A 16,929-nucleotide genomic window follows, 5' to 3' on the forward strand; every position below is an offset into this window, starting at 1 on the left:
ATTAAAGTGCGGACACGCTAAATTAATTAATTAATCGAAATATTTAGCACTTCATGCCGAGTTTGATATGCCGGAAGGTCTTTCTGAACGTGGCTGTTTTCAAACGCTTACCGATGCAAAAAACAGTAACATAATGTGATGTACCTCCGGCTGCGATGCCCTTGAGTTCTTATTCTTGCATCACGGTCAAACCAGCGTAAATCTTTGAGGCTAATTTGACAGGAGAGTGAGCACAAGAATCGCCAGGCTTTCTAGCGAACGCGAAACTAGGGAATTATGCATCGTCCTCGCCACTCACTGCTCTCCGCTTGTTTCTTAGCACGTTCGGGAAAAACGGGAGAGAGAGGGGGGGGGGGGGGGCAGCGAGGACTCGAAGGGGGAGCACAAACAGCCCAACGCGAGAACAAGAAGACTCTCTTCCGAGTGCTCATGCATATTCAACGTCCAGCAGCTGGGATCACCGGAGAACGTCTTGAATATACGCGCGATACCGGAGATTAATTACGGACACGAGCGAATGTACAAGGCACAAAGTGTGGTTGTATGCCTGCGTTGCTCCCAGCTGCGAGGAGAGAATTCACACGATTTGATTATTTACGGAGAGCCAGGTAATAAGTTCTGTGAAGGAAAGTCCAGAAGAATAAACTCTTTTATAGCATCAATAGTAATGACGATGGTAATGAAAGGGTGCGAAAACGAAAAACGATTTAAACTAAAAACAGACACAATGTATTTGTCGCCGTGTCCCATGATAGCGACACACACGTCCGACAGCACACGTCTGCACAGTTATTGTAGTTCTGGCATTATACTGCCTGCGAACAGAGCGTGTCGCAAACATAAAAAAAGTACAGCATTCATGTTTTGTTATAGCTTAGCCTACTTGCACTGCGGTGATATTGGAACAGCTTTTCTTTACTCAGAACAAAATCACAGCAGCCAGACGACCTGACTTACCTCCGAGATTCCTAGACAAAGATGCCAGCTCACAGAAACAGCGGTCAGCTTCCAGTGCGATATCAATGAATGTCTCGGAAATGTTAGAAAAACAAAGGCTATTGTCCGAGAAACAACTCCTGCCGACACATTTTTGTGAGGAAAAACTTCTTAGGTCCTGCAGTGCTGATGGGGCTCAAGGGTAAGCTGTACTGGCTGAAATCAGGCTAATTAATGAGTGCCACTTCAGAGTCAACGGCGTGGCTCCTGTTAACTGCGTGCCCTGAATTTCTCTTTTGTAAGAATTTTCACGCTTTGTCCTCTGATGACATGGCATGAATGTAGAGCTGGGGGCTGCAAAAATAATCAATGAAACAATTAAACAAGCCCGTTCCAAGTAAGTACGGTGGGTGATAAATCAGAAGCTGAATGAACAGCCGCCAGATAAAAGACTTTCTCGAATGCAAAAAAAAAACAAAGAAAATAGTAAGCACTTCCGTCTTTGTTCGCTCAGATAGCGGTCTCCACAGCTACAAAAAGGCTCCCCACAAAGCTTATCGCAAAAATAAAGGACAAAGAAGAAAGCAACGTTAGGAAAGAAGTAACCGTTCATAAAAGAATGTAGGCAGAGAGAATGAAAAGGGTGAGGACAATCTACCTTCTTGGCCACGTGCAGTTTGTTGGCTCGGACGTTCTTGGCGTTCTCCGATATCTGCTGCGAGAAGACCTCGGCTGCGGCCAGCCGAGCCTTCGCGATCTTTTCCGTCTCGTCCAGGAGCATCCGCCACACGCCGAACACAGTCCTGCACGGTTCGAGCACGGTTCGAAAGGCACGCGGATAGCCTGACAGCAAGAAACCAGTTTCATTGTGTCGCGTTTATATGGCTTACAGCTATGATTCATCATTTAGTACACATTTGCTCTTTGCATGTTGAACAGCAGATGTTGTTTAGTATTTGGAAGTTTAGTACGTAAGTATGTAAATCGTCTCGTAAGTAATTCAAGTCACCACTAAACTATTCTCATTCCCACAAAATGCGTCTGAGGGAGAGTAGGAAGACAGCAATGCAGCTTAACACAAAATGGGCTAGGAACGGTAGAGGCATTGCTGGCCCACTCCTCCCCCTTGCGATCTCTATGCATCATCTGTAGTCATGACAATGTTACATGGGCTTCTCGCTGTTAGCAGCGAGACTTCTCTTTCATTGGGTGGTTAAGAAATGTGAAGTACTCATTTAGTTTTTCTTGTGCGGGTGTTTGTGCCTTTCACTTCTATGCTCTTTTGGATTTTCTTGTGCCTTTATCCGGGTTTCCGAACCAAAATAACATTAATAATAATTATCGGGATGCTGCCGGAGCCTCCACGTATCCAGAATGCTTTCATTTGGTTAGGGAGGATGCCAATATCGCTAATCCATCGCGGCGGGCACCACTCCAGTGTTAAAGATCTTGACACCTTAATTCCAGCGCGATCCGCCAGTAGTTAATTAAACAGAGCTAAGAATTAACCAAGACGCCGTTTGGAACAGAAATCATATGTATAAGTTATTTTGCAGCTGTGCTGCTAAAACTCACCCCAACGATCAGTCTGTCTGGCCTGTCATAATCCTTTCGAGTTTTTAATATAGCAAAACACAACCGCGCTTGCATCTGAGAACCAAACACAATTGCTACTCACTCCCCATATGTCTGGATTTTTACTTGTCTGCTAATCAATACTGTCTGCTGAGCGTTGGCTCGCGTCTGGTTATTGAAATTCTGCCAACGCGCGGAAATTAAAGTTATCGACCTGAGCGTTCCCTCGCGTTCCATGCTGCAGCAAATAAGCTCAAGCCGCAGCTCAAGAGGAGTAATTTGGAGAGAAGATAGGCCTCGTTTAAGCCTGTTTTCTGCGCCCGGAGGGAAGAGAAATGCTGGCGCATGTATCCGCCACGTGGTCTGTGGTTTACATTAAAGAAAAAGCCAAGCACTCAATATGAGCCCGATATGTTGTGCTAGTGATGGCAGCAGTATTATTATATTGCCGCTGCTTCCTATCCCAATCTGTTCTCTCGTGCGATCTAATGAAACCGTCGAGGACAGACACCGAACCACGCAACGTAAGCAGATGTTATGCTTGGGTCCCGTAGTATACAGATCAAAAACTTTCATGTATCGGTTGTTAATATTTGTCACATTGTCCTCTCAAGATAAGTTTATCGGTTTGTTTATAATGCAACGCTCATCACACGAGAAGGTAAGAAATGTGGAAGGCGGTGACATCACGAATGGCAAATGTCGCGTACGGTCGAGGTAACAGAATTCCCGTATTTACCTCGTCGGACGAAGCGAATCCTTACGTAAGATGAACTGGGCTTCCATCTGTATATCCCTATGATATAACTATTTGCCGACTAGACAGTATTTATACCGAGAATGGGGAGACAAGTCAGCAGTTAAAAAAAAGCTCACTTGCAGGCTCTTTCGTTACACAGACCACACAAATATACAGTTACGCCAAAAGCCAGTCGCCTGTGTTTCTGACATGCATGGAGCTGGAGGGAAATCAATTTCAAGTTTCCCATTTTTTTAGTTAATTTCCGTGCATTGAACTGAACTTTGAGCCAAGTGATATGTATGTGTGTACATGCCTTAAAGGGACGCTGAGGACAGATTGTTGTTGGCCTGTGTCGGTAGACTACGAAAGAGGTCACTCTGATCAAAAACGGAGCTTTTATAAGCCAGAAAAGATCAAAAAACGTGAAATACCACCGTCGGCCGATTTCGCTGGCGAACTACCTGCGTTGACACCAAATTTTCCTCGTGGATATCAGAGGATATGTTGCAGTTCAATTCACTCCAACGCGACGGACACCAGTTATCGGTGCGGACATCGCGAGTTTGACCCGAATGCCGTGAAAATATTAAATATAAATTTTCTCAGCCATAATTTGCTCTTTTTTTAACACAACCATAATGAGCAAGAGAACTAATTTTTCAGTGACAACAATAATTGGATAGAGTTCTCCTCAGTGTTCCTTTAACTTTAATCGCTCAGTAGGGATGACTACGGAGTCAAAATAGAATTGAGGAATACATTACTGCCTGAACAGCCAACAAGCACTCTGTGCTTAGGTTGGGCAGGAAAACTTATGTGCTAAACGAAGATGAATAAACATTGATTTGATCTGATTTGATTACGGGAATGTGGAACATTGACTTTATTAAAATAACAACATATTTAATGTTCGAATGTAACGCCGAGTGTTACAAGATTTACCGTAGCTGTTGCTAAGCTGAGAAAGAATACATGAATTAAAGAATACAGATGAGACCGGGAGTCTAGTGAAAACAAAAATTCAAGATGAACTAACGAATCGTAAATCATGTCGCTTCTCTCTTCGCAATCTATCTGAACAAGAAGTGCAAGGCAGTAGTGTTAACAGGCTCTGAGAACGCTTCGGTGCGCAGTAATGATTACCAGCGTCAGAAGCACATCGCAGTCTTACGGCCTACTCCACTGATTGCACCTCCACTGCGAAGAGGCGCCAGCTACACCGACGCCGAACAATTTAACGCGTGCAGAATGCACAGCCGAGCTTTTGTGTACGTTTTTATTTTCTGAATTTGTTTTTTTTTTCCTGCTAATGCAGCAAATCAGACGGAAAGTCTGCATCGACCAGCACCCACTTGTTCTCTTGGCTATCCTCGTTCTTGATCTCGATGCCTGGGGGAGGCTTCTTCTGCAGGTACGTGGTCGCCAGCTTGAGCAGAGCCTGCGCCACGAAAGAAAAATTGCACTAGTACCAGTACGCAAAGAATGCGCGAAGAACGTGGTTTCACATCGCCGAGAATGAAAGCAACAGAGGTAACAAACGGCTATAGTGGGATACAACTCAAGAACGCAGCGGCTTTTCGCCGTCAAAGGACCTCCTTCCAGCCAATGGCGTCGGCCGATTGTCATGAGCCTGCTAGTGTTGACAATGCAAGGAGCGGCGCCACAATGGAGAGACGAGTCTATCCCCGGCCACAGAGGGAAGGCATTATCCCCTTTCATCCGCCACTCCCTGCTTTGTCTCACTAGCAGGGTTATGAGAATCGGTTGACGCCATTGGCTGGAAGGAAGTCTTTTGACAAGGAGAAGCCGCTGCGTTCTTGAGTTGCATCTGACTATGGTTCGACCATATTGCAGCAAAAAACAATTACGTCCGTTTTTCCTTCCTTTTTTTTCTACCTTTGCACGCACAGTTTGAAATTGCAACTCCCATTAAAGAGCCTGTAACCGCCGAAGCAAGGAGCAACTGACATATGAGACATTTACAGAGTGAATTCATATGCAGGTGTTCCCGCTACAAGGACGTAGTGGGGGATGTGCCAGTCCAGGATGAATGTACCCATCCACCCCTAGAAATGTAGGGGTCCATGCATGAAAAACACCCTTGTCGCACCATAATTTTCCAGTCCCGAGCCGGACACACAGGTCGGAGGCTTTCCTCCCTTCAACTTCCCTCATCATCATTCGCTGCTCGACTAAGTCCTGGATACAGCACTGCCTGCGCGTGGCTAAATTTGCAGTAGGGTTGCGAATGGCTCTGGCGATACGATGCTTCAAGAGGAAGCGTCTATGCACATCAGCATACGCGCATAATTTGGTGACGTCAAAGTGACGTTGTAAAGAGTGTGCCAACAAAGAATGGAAAAACAAGATTCTTATATGCGTGCATATTTCTGAGATGACACACGACCAGGCTGTACGTGAAGAACCCGCAGGCCGAAATTCCGGACACCACGGAGGATCAGACGTGCTCGAGGCACTAAGTACACCGTTGGGCGTCATGTTTGTGCACCTGATATCTGTTCCAGAACAGTACTTATCACTCACCAGTTACCAATGCGTTTTAAAGTCAGCGCTACTACGTTAGGTGCCAGTGTGCATTCACTTCCTATCATATTTTGGTTTGTTGTGTTAGGATGTTAGGTGATAGTCCCATAGGGAATTGGAAAATTGAATAAGTGCAAGCGGACTTCAGAAGGAACAGTGCAATGACTTATTTCTTTCTTATAAAGCTCCACAGGCAATGTAAAAGGCTGGTTGATGCTACAAGAAGGGCACACCATGCGCTTTGTTCACACGAAGGCTGCTCAAAGCATCTCGCGTGTGAACATAAACATGCGGCTAGAATGGTTCATACTAAACACCGGTCGTTGAGATTGATATATTTTGTTGCGTCCACGAGGATCAGTCATTAATCAACGCTGCATCGGGGTTAATCGGCAACTTGGAAGTGCTTGGGTTTCCGAAACAAAGTATGGTAAGCGGGTAAGCTGCGTCGAACTTTAATGAAAAGTTTGACTCAACTTTTTCTCAATTACATGACCTTTCTCTTGGCCTGCTTTAAAGGTTGCTTCGCGGCAAGACTAGGTCTAGTCCGAGGATGTTTCTGCCAATGCGGTTATGCACCACTGCTGGAGCACATGACCGTCAAAGTTAATACATCTGCGAGTCAGACAAGCTAGTTGTCCTCTATAGTCCCCAAATCAAATTTTGTGCGCAACTTTCGTCAAACTTTCGTCTCGGAGAGCAAAAAGCGATTTGCGTTCTTTTTTATGTTTGATAAGCCATTGATGTTTGTTATTGAAGCTATTGTTGGAAAGAGATGCGTAGTTTTGTAGAAAGCAGGCGCTTCCATAGTCGTTCTCTTACGACGTCATAACTGCGGTGCTACTGTTTTGGTTGGCTTCAAGCATGCATAAACCCCATGAGTGGTCTTTCATAGCGCATGCAAAACGTCCTTCGTTTCTCGCTAACAAAAAAAAAGAAAAAGATCTGCGTGGCGTCTGCATTGCAAACTCGCCCCCTCCTCAAACAAGCATCGTCGGCTCTACTTGGCATCATTCCAACCCTTCCAGAAGCCGCTAAAAAAGAAGCCGGAAGAAGAAGCCTTCGACAAGAAACAAACACAGGGCAAGCAGAAGCCACTTCCCGCCAGATGGCGCCGCGCCCCAGCGGCCGTAAAACCCCGAGGGAGAAGGAAGAGGACGTCTCACGCCGCTAGGGGGCGTCCGATCGTTTGTCCACTCGAGGCGCAACACACAAGGGCAGCGACGTTGTGCACAACGACGCACGGTCGAAGCGCGTGCCCGCCCCACAGCGGACGCCGCAACAGTTTCGCCCGGGAGCAGCGTGACGTCAGAGGCACCCCGTTGGCTCGGCTAGTTGTTCCCGCTCTCCCTCCATTCCCATATACGGGCGATCAAACGCCGGTCTCGCAAGGGAGCGACCACTATCCCCAGCCTCCACAAGTCGGAAGCCCTGGTTCGGGCTGCTTTTTCACGAAGGAAGAACGCGGCGTCAGTGCGGCGGCACATGCGGAACCCTTTTCAAGAGCATGCAGGGCTTTCAGTCTTGAGAATGTCGCAGAGCTGACCTCGTCAAGCCTAGCATGGCTTTTTGTCTGCGTTTCCTCAGTATTCATAGTACTAAGATATAATTTCATTTGATTTATTTTGATTGGATACAACTTGACGTTGAATGATTAGAGAGACAGAAAGCGAGCTTTTTAATCAAAAAGCAGATATTTTAGGGTTAAAGAATACTTTGTGACAGAAAGGGGAACATAGCTAGCAAAACTGCGAAGTAGTGCTAGGAATTGCAGCTGCTGTCATGCGGTAAAATAGCGCTACAGACTGCGGCTGTTTTCGACAACCGCCGACGCGACACGCCTATAGTGACGTCTACAGCCTTGCTCACAAGTATCCGGGCCATAATCCGTGTAGTGTGAAACTTTTGTCAACACTGACACTTCAATTTTCTGGAGGGTGAGACGAACTTTCGTTTTCACTCTTCCGGGCTCGTGCCGTTTCATAAGCATGGCAAGAGCCAACATCCCGAATTAGCTGCAAAACCTGAAACATAGAAACTTTTGGCCCAGGTTTTACGTATACCCGCGTCTTCAGCGTCGGATGCCAGTGGCTTTCATCGCTCGCGGCCACAATGAACTGCAAGCGTACTGCAGAAAGCTCCTGCGGATGTAACTCGGACTTTATCTCCGTGTCTTTTACAGTGAAGCCACCGGAGACGTTTCCGGCCCTGAAACCTCCGGGATTTACCTTGACCTGCGGGAACAAGCGACCTTCGTAAAGGTCCTCGCCTTAGTGCTAACGTGCGCTCTACGCGCGAAAGCCAGCGCTGCGCTACTTGGTACGGTTTTCCTCGCCTTCACTCTGCTGCAACTGAACTGAGCAGACATTCTTTCTTCCTGACTATCGGGAAATGTCACAGTGTGAAACGCAGCGGAAGGTAGCACCGCCTCGCGCCACGGTCGACAACCTCAACGTTCTGCAAAAAGAGTAAGCTTTGAGGAAGGATGTGACGCACCCGTCGTGAGTATTCGCCCCGGACAAGGAACTAGACAATACGTGGCGTCGATCCGGCTTAACAGCCGGGATTTTAAGAGGCGTTGCTCAGGCGGGGAGGAAGGTCGGCTTTAAGCGTTTAACAGCGAACACTTTTTCCCAGCGCAATTACGCCCTACAAATGCATCCTTTGTGTGGTCAAGGCGCAACTTCTAGGGCCGCGTTTTTCAGGGAACGGGCGCAAAAACGAACCGGAGGTGGTGAAACACCGGATGTTGCGTTGAAGAGTTTCCAGGCGTAGCTGCTGACGTCAGTTCAAGCAAACGTTCTATAACAATAATGGCTGCATTTGGGCGAGTTGGTTTTCCATTCTGAACGTAAAAGCGCAAAAACAAGGACACAGACTAAGGCAGACAACTATTACTATTCTATTAACTATTAACTATTCTATTACTTGGTTATAATTCTCGTCGACACCAGTGCAGAGCCTGCGCATTTAGCTTGGTAGCTTTTCCACTGGCAGTATTAAGCGACACACTATGCTTTCGTGGATGACAGCCCCTCGCGATTTGTTTTAGATAATACTACACAAAACGGTGGACGAGGTTTTTGGACGTTGTTAACCAATTGATTCTAAGCGCTTAGGATCATTTACTGCTGGGCTTTGCAGCTGTGCAAACGGGAACGTGCTGTTGCAAGGAAAGTGGGGAATTCTTCTGGGGAATTGAGCGGCTTGAAAAGCCAGACTTGCTTGCGCTGGCTAGTATCAGGCTGAAATTGAACGGGAAAAATACATAAACAGGAAAAAGGATATTTTCACGTTTTCATGTTCACGTAGCCCAGAGCTGCGCAGCATGAGTCTGCATGTTCTCTCTCTTTCTGTTTTCCCCACCGTCGTCCATCAACTCACCGCTTTCTTCGGGTCCACCTACAGTGATAGAACTACCGCATCTTTCTTTCGCTCATTACCCTTCTCTTTCGCCCACGTGTTATTCACTCCTTGATTGCTTTTTCGGAAACGCAAAAGGTGTCCATGAGCTGTGCGAGGTCACCGCCCATTAAAGATAACCAGGTGGTCGAAATGATTCCGCTGCAACATTCATGACTGGCAATACGCATCGATATTATATTCATTTAGGCAGTAAGGGGTTTCCGCATATTGAATCAAGCTGAATGCTGGAATAATAATAATAATAATAATAATAATAATAATAATAATAATAATAATAATAATAATAATAATAATAATAATAATAATAATAATAATAATAATAATAATAATAATAATAATAATTGGTTTTGGGGAAAGGAGATGGCGCAGTATCTGTCTCGTATATCAGCGGACACCTGAACCGCGCCGTAACGGAAGGGATAAAGGAGGGAGTGAAAGAAGTACGAGGTGCCGTAGTGGAGGGCTCCGGAATAATTCCGACCACCTGGGGATCTTAACGTGCACTGACATCGCACAGCACACGGGCGCCTTAGCGTTTATCTTCCATAAAACCGCAGCCGCCGCGGTCGGGTTCGAAACCGGGAACTACGGATCAGTAGCCGAGCGCCCTAACCACTCAGCCACAGCGGCGGGTGCTGCATGCTGAAACAAAACGCTCAAACAGAGCCTAAAGTAGGCTGACGTTTTATCTTGCCCGTCCGTATTACGCTATGAATCGATATATCGCATTTCGAACCACACTCCCACCTTCGATCGCGGTGCATGCAACTAATAAGGCGACCGGCGACTGCCCGAACAAAGGCTTCCCTAACGCCGGCCGAGGCGCGTATTACGAGAGGGGCAGCTGCCCCCGATGGCGTCGACGCAATTACGCCGCGCTCTAGCCGGGCTTCTCTCTCTCGAGACGCGTGCGAACAAGGATAGATGGGCGGCGCGAAGCTGCGCTCATTTGCTGCGATTTGCACTGAATGCGGCGTGCATTGTCGCCCTGCTGCTTCGGGCGACGCGGATATGCCGTGGACGGAATATTGCCGGCCGCGTGCGGTTCCTTTCCCGCAGCGCCGGTGTCCTTCGTACTCTCCCGGTGGCGCCTGGTTTCGCCGAACGCGCCGGGCTCGGGATTTCACCGCCTCACGAGGGCGCACGCCGGAATCCTTGCACGCATCCGCGCATGCGCTGTGCGGCGGCGTTTTTTCACGAACGATTCATCCACGAAGGCGAAGAGGCGTGGTGCGCGCCACTGGGAAAGTCGACGGCGTTTCAAGGTGAAGAGTGCGGGTCGACTGTGCATGCGCTGTCATCTCCGTCTCTGTCATGTGCGCATGAATAAGCCGTTTCCTGGCTTCTTTTCTGAACATGCGTGCGCCACAACGTACAGTGTTGTTCAAAAGTTTTCAGGTCACAGGGTGAGCTTTTCAGTGGTATATCCCGACACCTAAGATGCTGATAACACCACGAAGTTTCTCGGAGGTGAGAATAGTATTGCTACTACCCTCCACAGAGATTTCCAGCTTCAGTGGTGCCCTAACTGCCCGACTATACTGGCCAAAAGCAGACCAGGTGGCTTGGAAACTTTTGGCCGTCCCTGTACCTGCTTAATATTTGCGTAGCCTCTTAATTAGGAGGCCATAGGAGTAGACGAGAGACAGAAGTAAATACAGTTTATACGCGAAAGAAATAAAACATGCAATGATATCATGCATATAATTTCCTGTATTAATACCGATGACGCAGAAATGTCGCCCTTACTAGTAAGAAGTAAACTATTTCTTTAATTTCTCGGCTGCGGTATTGGTAATTAACACACAAGTACAACAGTATATGACCCAGAGTAATTTACTGTTGTCTGCATGGAACTTGATGTTTTTTAACTAAATAAAGGTGCCTTATAATAGGGCTCAATAAATGCTTAAAAACCTAATCGAAATTCTTTATAAAATATCGGCAGCAACTTGCTACGAATCTCATGGGCCACCAGTATTTACTCTAGATGCAGCAATGACCACAGAGTTGTTTGTTCTGATTAGCTAAATGTTCACGACGCGACTCGACTTGATGACAACCGTACCCAAGAAAGCCGCTATGGAGATAGCATTCTGAAAGTAGTTGCCGCATATGCGTAAATAGAAATATTGCTTAAAATGAAAGCCATGATTAATCAGCTGTTGCCACCAATTAGCAGTTGAAAAAAAAGGTTTATCAAGAAAAATTTAGTTTGCTTCTTTTGCTTTCTTCAACGACGAAGCCTCTTGTCTAGTTTAGGGCGTCATAAAGAGCACTTTTATATGAAAATTTTCATCGGTTCTACAGGGAACGATGTCTCTGTGAAAAGTATGGTCTTAAAATTGCGTCATTAAACGGAAGATGAAATCAACCACAAGAATTTTTCAAGCTTGGAACCATGCATTAGATTTGAAGATGAAATCAACCACAAGAATTTTTCAAGCTTGGAACCATGCATTAGCTTTATTCTGCCATCGCAGCAAGATCGGCAAAATCCCACCCATTGACAGAACAGAGTTATGTGACACAGTGGTTGGAACTCTGCTGCTACATGAAACGAAGATCCGGTGGTGGCACAAAGTATTCACTATGAAGAGCCTTATCGACAGCTAGCTTCAAGCTCAACTACACATAACGGTAAAGTAGGGCCAACTTTCCGCCGAAGAGCGTCAGCTCTCCTGCTGAGCGGAAGGCTTATATAAGCAAGAGTGTACTCAAGTTCGAAACGAGCTTGCTCTAATAATGCGCCTACATAACTCGGGCGGACCTAACACAAACAATGGTTTTCCTGCAGGTTCTAAACAGCCCCCCACCATTAATCAAAGTCGTTTTGAAAGTGGCTTTGCTGAGGCAGACGACCTTGGACACACAAGATCACGTAGGAGTCGGCGCGTAATCCTCTTATCTCGCCGTCAAATCTAAACAAAAATATGGCCTCGTAGCTGATCTCTGTCGCAAGAAAAAAAAAAAGAGTAAGCCAACAGTAGGGGCCAAGCTGTATTCTTCGCGCCATGGCAGCTGTGATAGCGAAAAAAATGGCAACATCAAAAGCAAAAAAAAATGCCGAGGCGTCACTCTGGCTGTCTCTCACTCTTGTCCCGCGCGGACCGCCTCTTAAATTTGAGGCCAAAATTGATAATCGATACACGCACCGCGCCCTTGGACCGACTTCTGCAAAGCGCTGGGATGAAGCTTACGAGAGTGCACCCTTATAGCGTGAGGCGCCTCGGTTAATGAGCAGTGTGGGTTTCAAAAATATTCGAATTAATGGCGTTTCACGTCCCCTCAGCAACAGCGGCCCTTCTACAGTGGGGTGCCGCTCTGGATCAATTTTGGACCGCACACTAAGGAATTCCGCCCATAAGAGCCGCGACACTTGCAAGAAGCTGGATGTCACACCATTCAGTGCATGCTCCAACCGGAGTAGCACATTTGAGAACCAAATTCGCAGTGCAAACTAGTTGGCCTATACCGATTGGTTAGGGTTGTATCACGTTTCGCCAGCGTTTATCAAGCGTATTGTCAATTTGTTACTGTGCGCCACTTATCTGATGTACTCGGTTACTGTGCACGTGTGTTATTGTATCGCTAGCCTATGGTACGCCTCGGTTGCAACCATGCTTCCTTTATAAAGCGAAGCCTGTGACTCGTTTCTGTCTATTACGTTCGTATTGCTGTCCGAATAAATACTCGCCTTCACGGCGTCTCTGGTCAACATGGCGAAGAGACAACACGCTTGATAAAGGTTGATAAAACGTGGTACACTGGTTATCATGACAAATAGTCTACCATCACTCAAAACGGAGCTTGTATAAGTTAGGAAAAACCAAAATATAAATAAGCATAGTTATTGCGGCCAAAGGCCTTTTTACAAGTAAGCTGCAGTGACGTCATTTTTTTTTGTCTTCGAATTACTGAGGCTAGATTGCGGCCCCATTCGTTCGAAGCAGTGATCACGGAGTCCGCGAATGTCTCGACGTCATCATTAACGGGACAAGCTTGAATCCAGTGACAGGAAAAATTATTCCCCATTTAACTACAAATTTATCCGCAGTGAACACTTTTCCCGCTGTCGAATAAACTTCACAAGAACAAGAGAATGTGAAACAGTCGAATTTTACTTGATTGAAATCTTGGACGATGTCCTCCTCAGAGCTCCGTTATAAGAGATAAATGGTTTTAAGTTACAGCTGCACTCCGAGTGGCTAGACTGCTCTTCTTTCAATCTTAGTGCTGTTCATAAAATCCAAAGGCAGAGCCGGAGAGGGAGTGGGTAAGAAGGGCAGGGAGCGAGTTGAGAGCAGACCGTGTTGATTGGCAGCCGGACTGCAGTTAGCAAGCAGAAAGGCTGGTTTCTAATTTGTATTGCAAAACACTGCCGATGAACATTGATCACCATAACCCTTAATCATCTTTAATCATCATTAATCACCATTACAGGCAATGTTTAAAACGCGGATGAAGGAAAGACGCATACACCGCATGGCCTAGCACCAACCAAATGGCCCGTCAACCTATCCTAATTTGTGTGCCATATGACTGCACATCCCACAAATAAACAGCTGGCAGAGGGCACAATTATGCCCATGTACTATTGGCCACAAAAGTTTACGAAACCTGTTCTAGGACAAAAAAAAAATTGCATCGCTGCCTCGTCACCTGCAGCCATCTGGTAATGAAACCAGCTGACAGAGCATGCTCGTTCCCAGACACAGTCAGACATTTCAAGCGATTGGCTTGTGTGACTGCTTGGAATTAAATTTTTTCCCGCTTACCCGCATTCCGTAAACTTATTGGCTTATAGTACACATATACAGCACATATCTCCGCAAAAGAACTCTTCCGCTACGCATGGCACTCCAGCGGGACCCGCAAGTTTACATCAGACCACCATTCTGAACCGATATATATATATATATATATATATATATATATATATATATATATATATATATATATATATATATATATATATATATATATATATATATAACACTGGTGGGCAGACTCAAGGTTTGCTTACACGCAAAACATAAATACCTACGAAAGCAGCAGACTGGACAGCCGCCGCCGTAGCTTAGGTTAGGTTAGGTTAGGTTGGGAGGTCGTGGGTTCGGATCCCACCGGCGGCATGGTTGTTTTTTCTGCTGCTTTATAAGTAATTTTCTTTAAACCAATTTTGATTGACCCTACAAATTAAAAAAAAATAGAAACAAGAAACATTCCCCTATGCGCCTTGGTTTCGGTGACTGTTGGCTTCCATACTATATATATATATATATATATATATATATATATATATATATATATATATATATATATATATATATAATTGTCAGCGGAGTCGTTAAAGCATGGCGGCTAACGGCATGCGGCTAGCAACGTTTCTGTCGATACGATTCTATAGGTGGCGTTCAGTTGGGGACACTTTTGCTCATTTACTTAGAGCTTCAGATCTCCAGGACGTCAAATAGATCGTAGGCATTGCCTTTAAAGGAACGCTTGTGTCTCGGCCAGCCAGATCAAGCCTTCTAGCATTTGTCGAGCTACTGTGCTTAATAATAATAATAATTGGTTTTTGGGGAAAGGAAATGGCGCAGTATCTGTCTCATATATCTTTGGACACCTGAACCGCGCCGTAAGGGAAGGGATAAAGGAGGGAGTGAAAGAAAGGAAGAATAGGTGCCGTAGTGGACGGCTCCGGAATAATTTCGACCACCTGGGGATCTTTAACGTGCACTGACATCGCACAGCACACGGGCGCCTGTCCATTCACTCAACACCGTTAAAAGGGACACTGAAAACAGCTGCATGTAACTTTTGTTCTTCATAAAAATTAACTGCTTGGTTCTCTGTGGCTATCCTGATGTTTATTCGGAATCAAAAGACGCCTTTGTTGCTGAGAATTTCGTATTTAAAAATGGGGACCTTTTTTTTCCCCGCCATTCGATTCGTGACGTCAACAACGAAATAATGTCCGTGATCACTGTTTGGAAGTGAATCGCAGTTTCCTTGTGAGAATGACTCGTGGTGACTATACCTGTATCTAAATTTTTTCCTAGTTTATAAAAACTCAGCTCTAAATGAAAGTAGTCCCGTTTCCATAAGAACGCCGAAACCTGTCGAAACAGGTCAAATAGAATTCGTGTCACCGTCCCCTTTACAACAGAAGTTGTCGGCGAGTTTTACAGCAATTGCTGTATTAGACACTTCAGAGAGGACAACTGAGCTAATTGGTTAGAGTTCTGCTCATAGATGGCGGCACTGCGGTTTGTTGTGCTTAGCGCCGTCAACAATGCCGAACGCTTATTAACAATCTCACGCCGTACGCAATTGCGGACTGTCCCCTCTTGCGCTGTTCCTAATTTTCTCACATACTCAAACGCACAGCATGAAGAAAGTGCACTATGCTGGACTTGCCGTAACCTAAAACAAAGATCACTTCTTTACACAAGACCTGATGGCGACAGGAACGCCGGTGCTATACAAATATTGACGCTGTACGGACACGCTCTATGTCCCGCTGATCTGTAGGCCAATAGCAGCTCGTAATTTTTTAGGAATAACGCGGTTAAGGGTTAACCAAGCTGTCTTGCTACCGCGTTGCATGGTCATATGTTGGGCGCACGGGCTCCAATATTCATAGCGAGAATTTTCTTCTAAAAACTATAGTATTTACTATAGTAAATACTATAGTAAATACTATAGTAAATATTATACTATAGTAAATACTATAGTAAATATTATACTATAGTAAATACTATAGTATAGAAGCTCGCACCGTATTCACAGCGTCGTTTTGCTGAGAATTTCTTCGAGGGCTCTGTGGGCTGCTACCCACACGGAGCTATAGTGGGAAAAAGGAAATGCTTTACTCACATTTCCGTACTCCTTTTCGATGGTCGCCCGGATCTTAGTGAAGTTCCTGAAAACGAGAAAGGAAACAATGAGTGGGAGGTAGTAGACATGAACATTCGAGCCAGTGAATGTTCTTTGAACATTTTAATTTTTTATTGGTTTGGTTTATTTCTTTCAAAATGAAAGGGAAAGCCAAAGCAAAAGGCGGTAAGCCTGACTAGGCCTTAGCTGCCTGATACAAGCGGCAGCACACACCTTTAGAGCAAATACGAGACAAACAATTGCACCAAACAATATAACAAAAATGACACAAATAATAATAATAATAATAATAATAATAATAATAATTGGTTTTTGGTGGAAAGGAAATGGCGCAGTATCTGTCTCATATATCGTTGGACACCTGAACCGCGCCGTAAGGGAAGGGATAAAGGAGGGAGTGAAAGAAGAGAGGAACAAATAGGTCCGTAGTGGAGGGCTCCGGAATAATTTCGACCACCTGGGGATCTTTAACGTGCACTGACATCGCACAGCACACTGGCGCCTTAGCGTTTTTCCTCCATAAAAACGCAGCCGCCGCGGTCGGGCTCGAACCCGGGAACTCCGGATCAGTAGTCGAGCGCCCTAACCACTGAGCCACCGCGGCGGGGCAAAAATGACACAAACAAGCATGAATTCAATACATCGCGTGATACCTATAAAAGCCAATCAGAAAATACAAATAAAGTAACAATACATATACTTGTTACAGAGAAGACATTAATGCATATGCATCAGTGACAAATTTTATGCACAGGACGTTTACACAGAAGCAAGGTCACTGGTCAAAAACATATATTACAGCG

General features: G+C 45.6%; 1 protein-coding gene across 5 annotated transcripts in view; it reads right to left on the reverse strand.

The window, feature by feature from the left end:
* nwk (FCH and double SH3 domains nervous wreck) overlaps positions 1-16,929 on the reverse strand; it is a 132,233-nt gene that overhangs the window by 90,928 nt on the left and 24,376 nt on the right. For all 5 annotated transcript variants that reach the window (XR_013313863.1, XR_013313864.1, XM_077662999.1 and 2 more), the window contains exons 3-5: positions 16,106-16,151; positions 4,606-4,691; positions 1,595-1,739 (exon numbers count right to left, since the gene is read on the reverse strand). Coding sequence is in view for 3 of the 5 variants with exons in the window: in XM_077662999.1 (XP_077519125.1) it covers positions 1,595-1,739; positions 4,606-4,691; positions 16,106-16,151 (277 nt within the window). In the remaining 2 variants the exon portion in view is untranslated. The remainder of the gene's footprint in view (positions 1-1,594; positions 1,740-4,605; positions 4,692-16,105; positions 16,152-16,929) is intronic.

Source organism: Amblyomma americanum, chromosome 4, assembly GCF_052857255.1.
Source record: "Amblyomma americanum isolate KBUSLIRL-KWMA chromosome 4, ASM5285725v1, whole genome shotgun sequence".
Taxonomy (NCBI): Eukaryota; Metazoa; Arthropoda; class Arachnida; order Ixodida; family Ixodidae; genus Amblyomma; species Amblyomma americanum.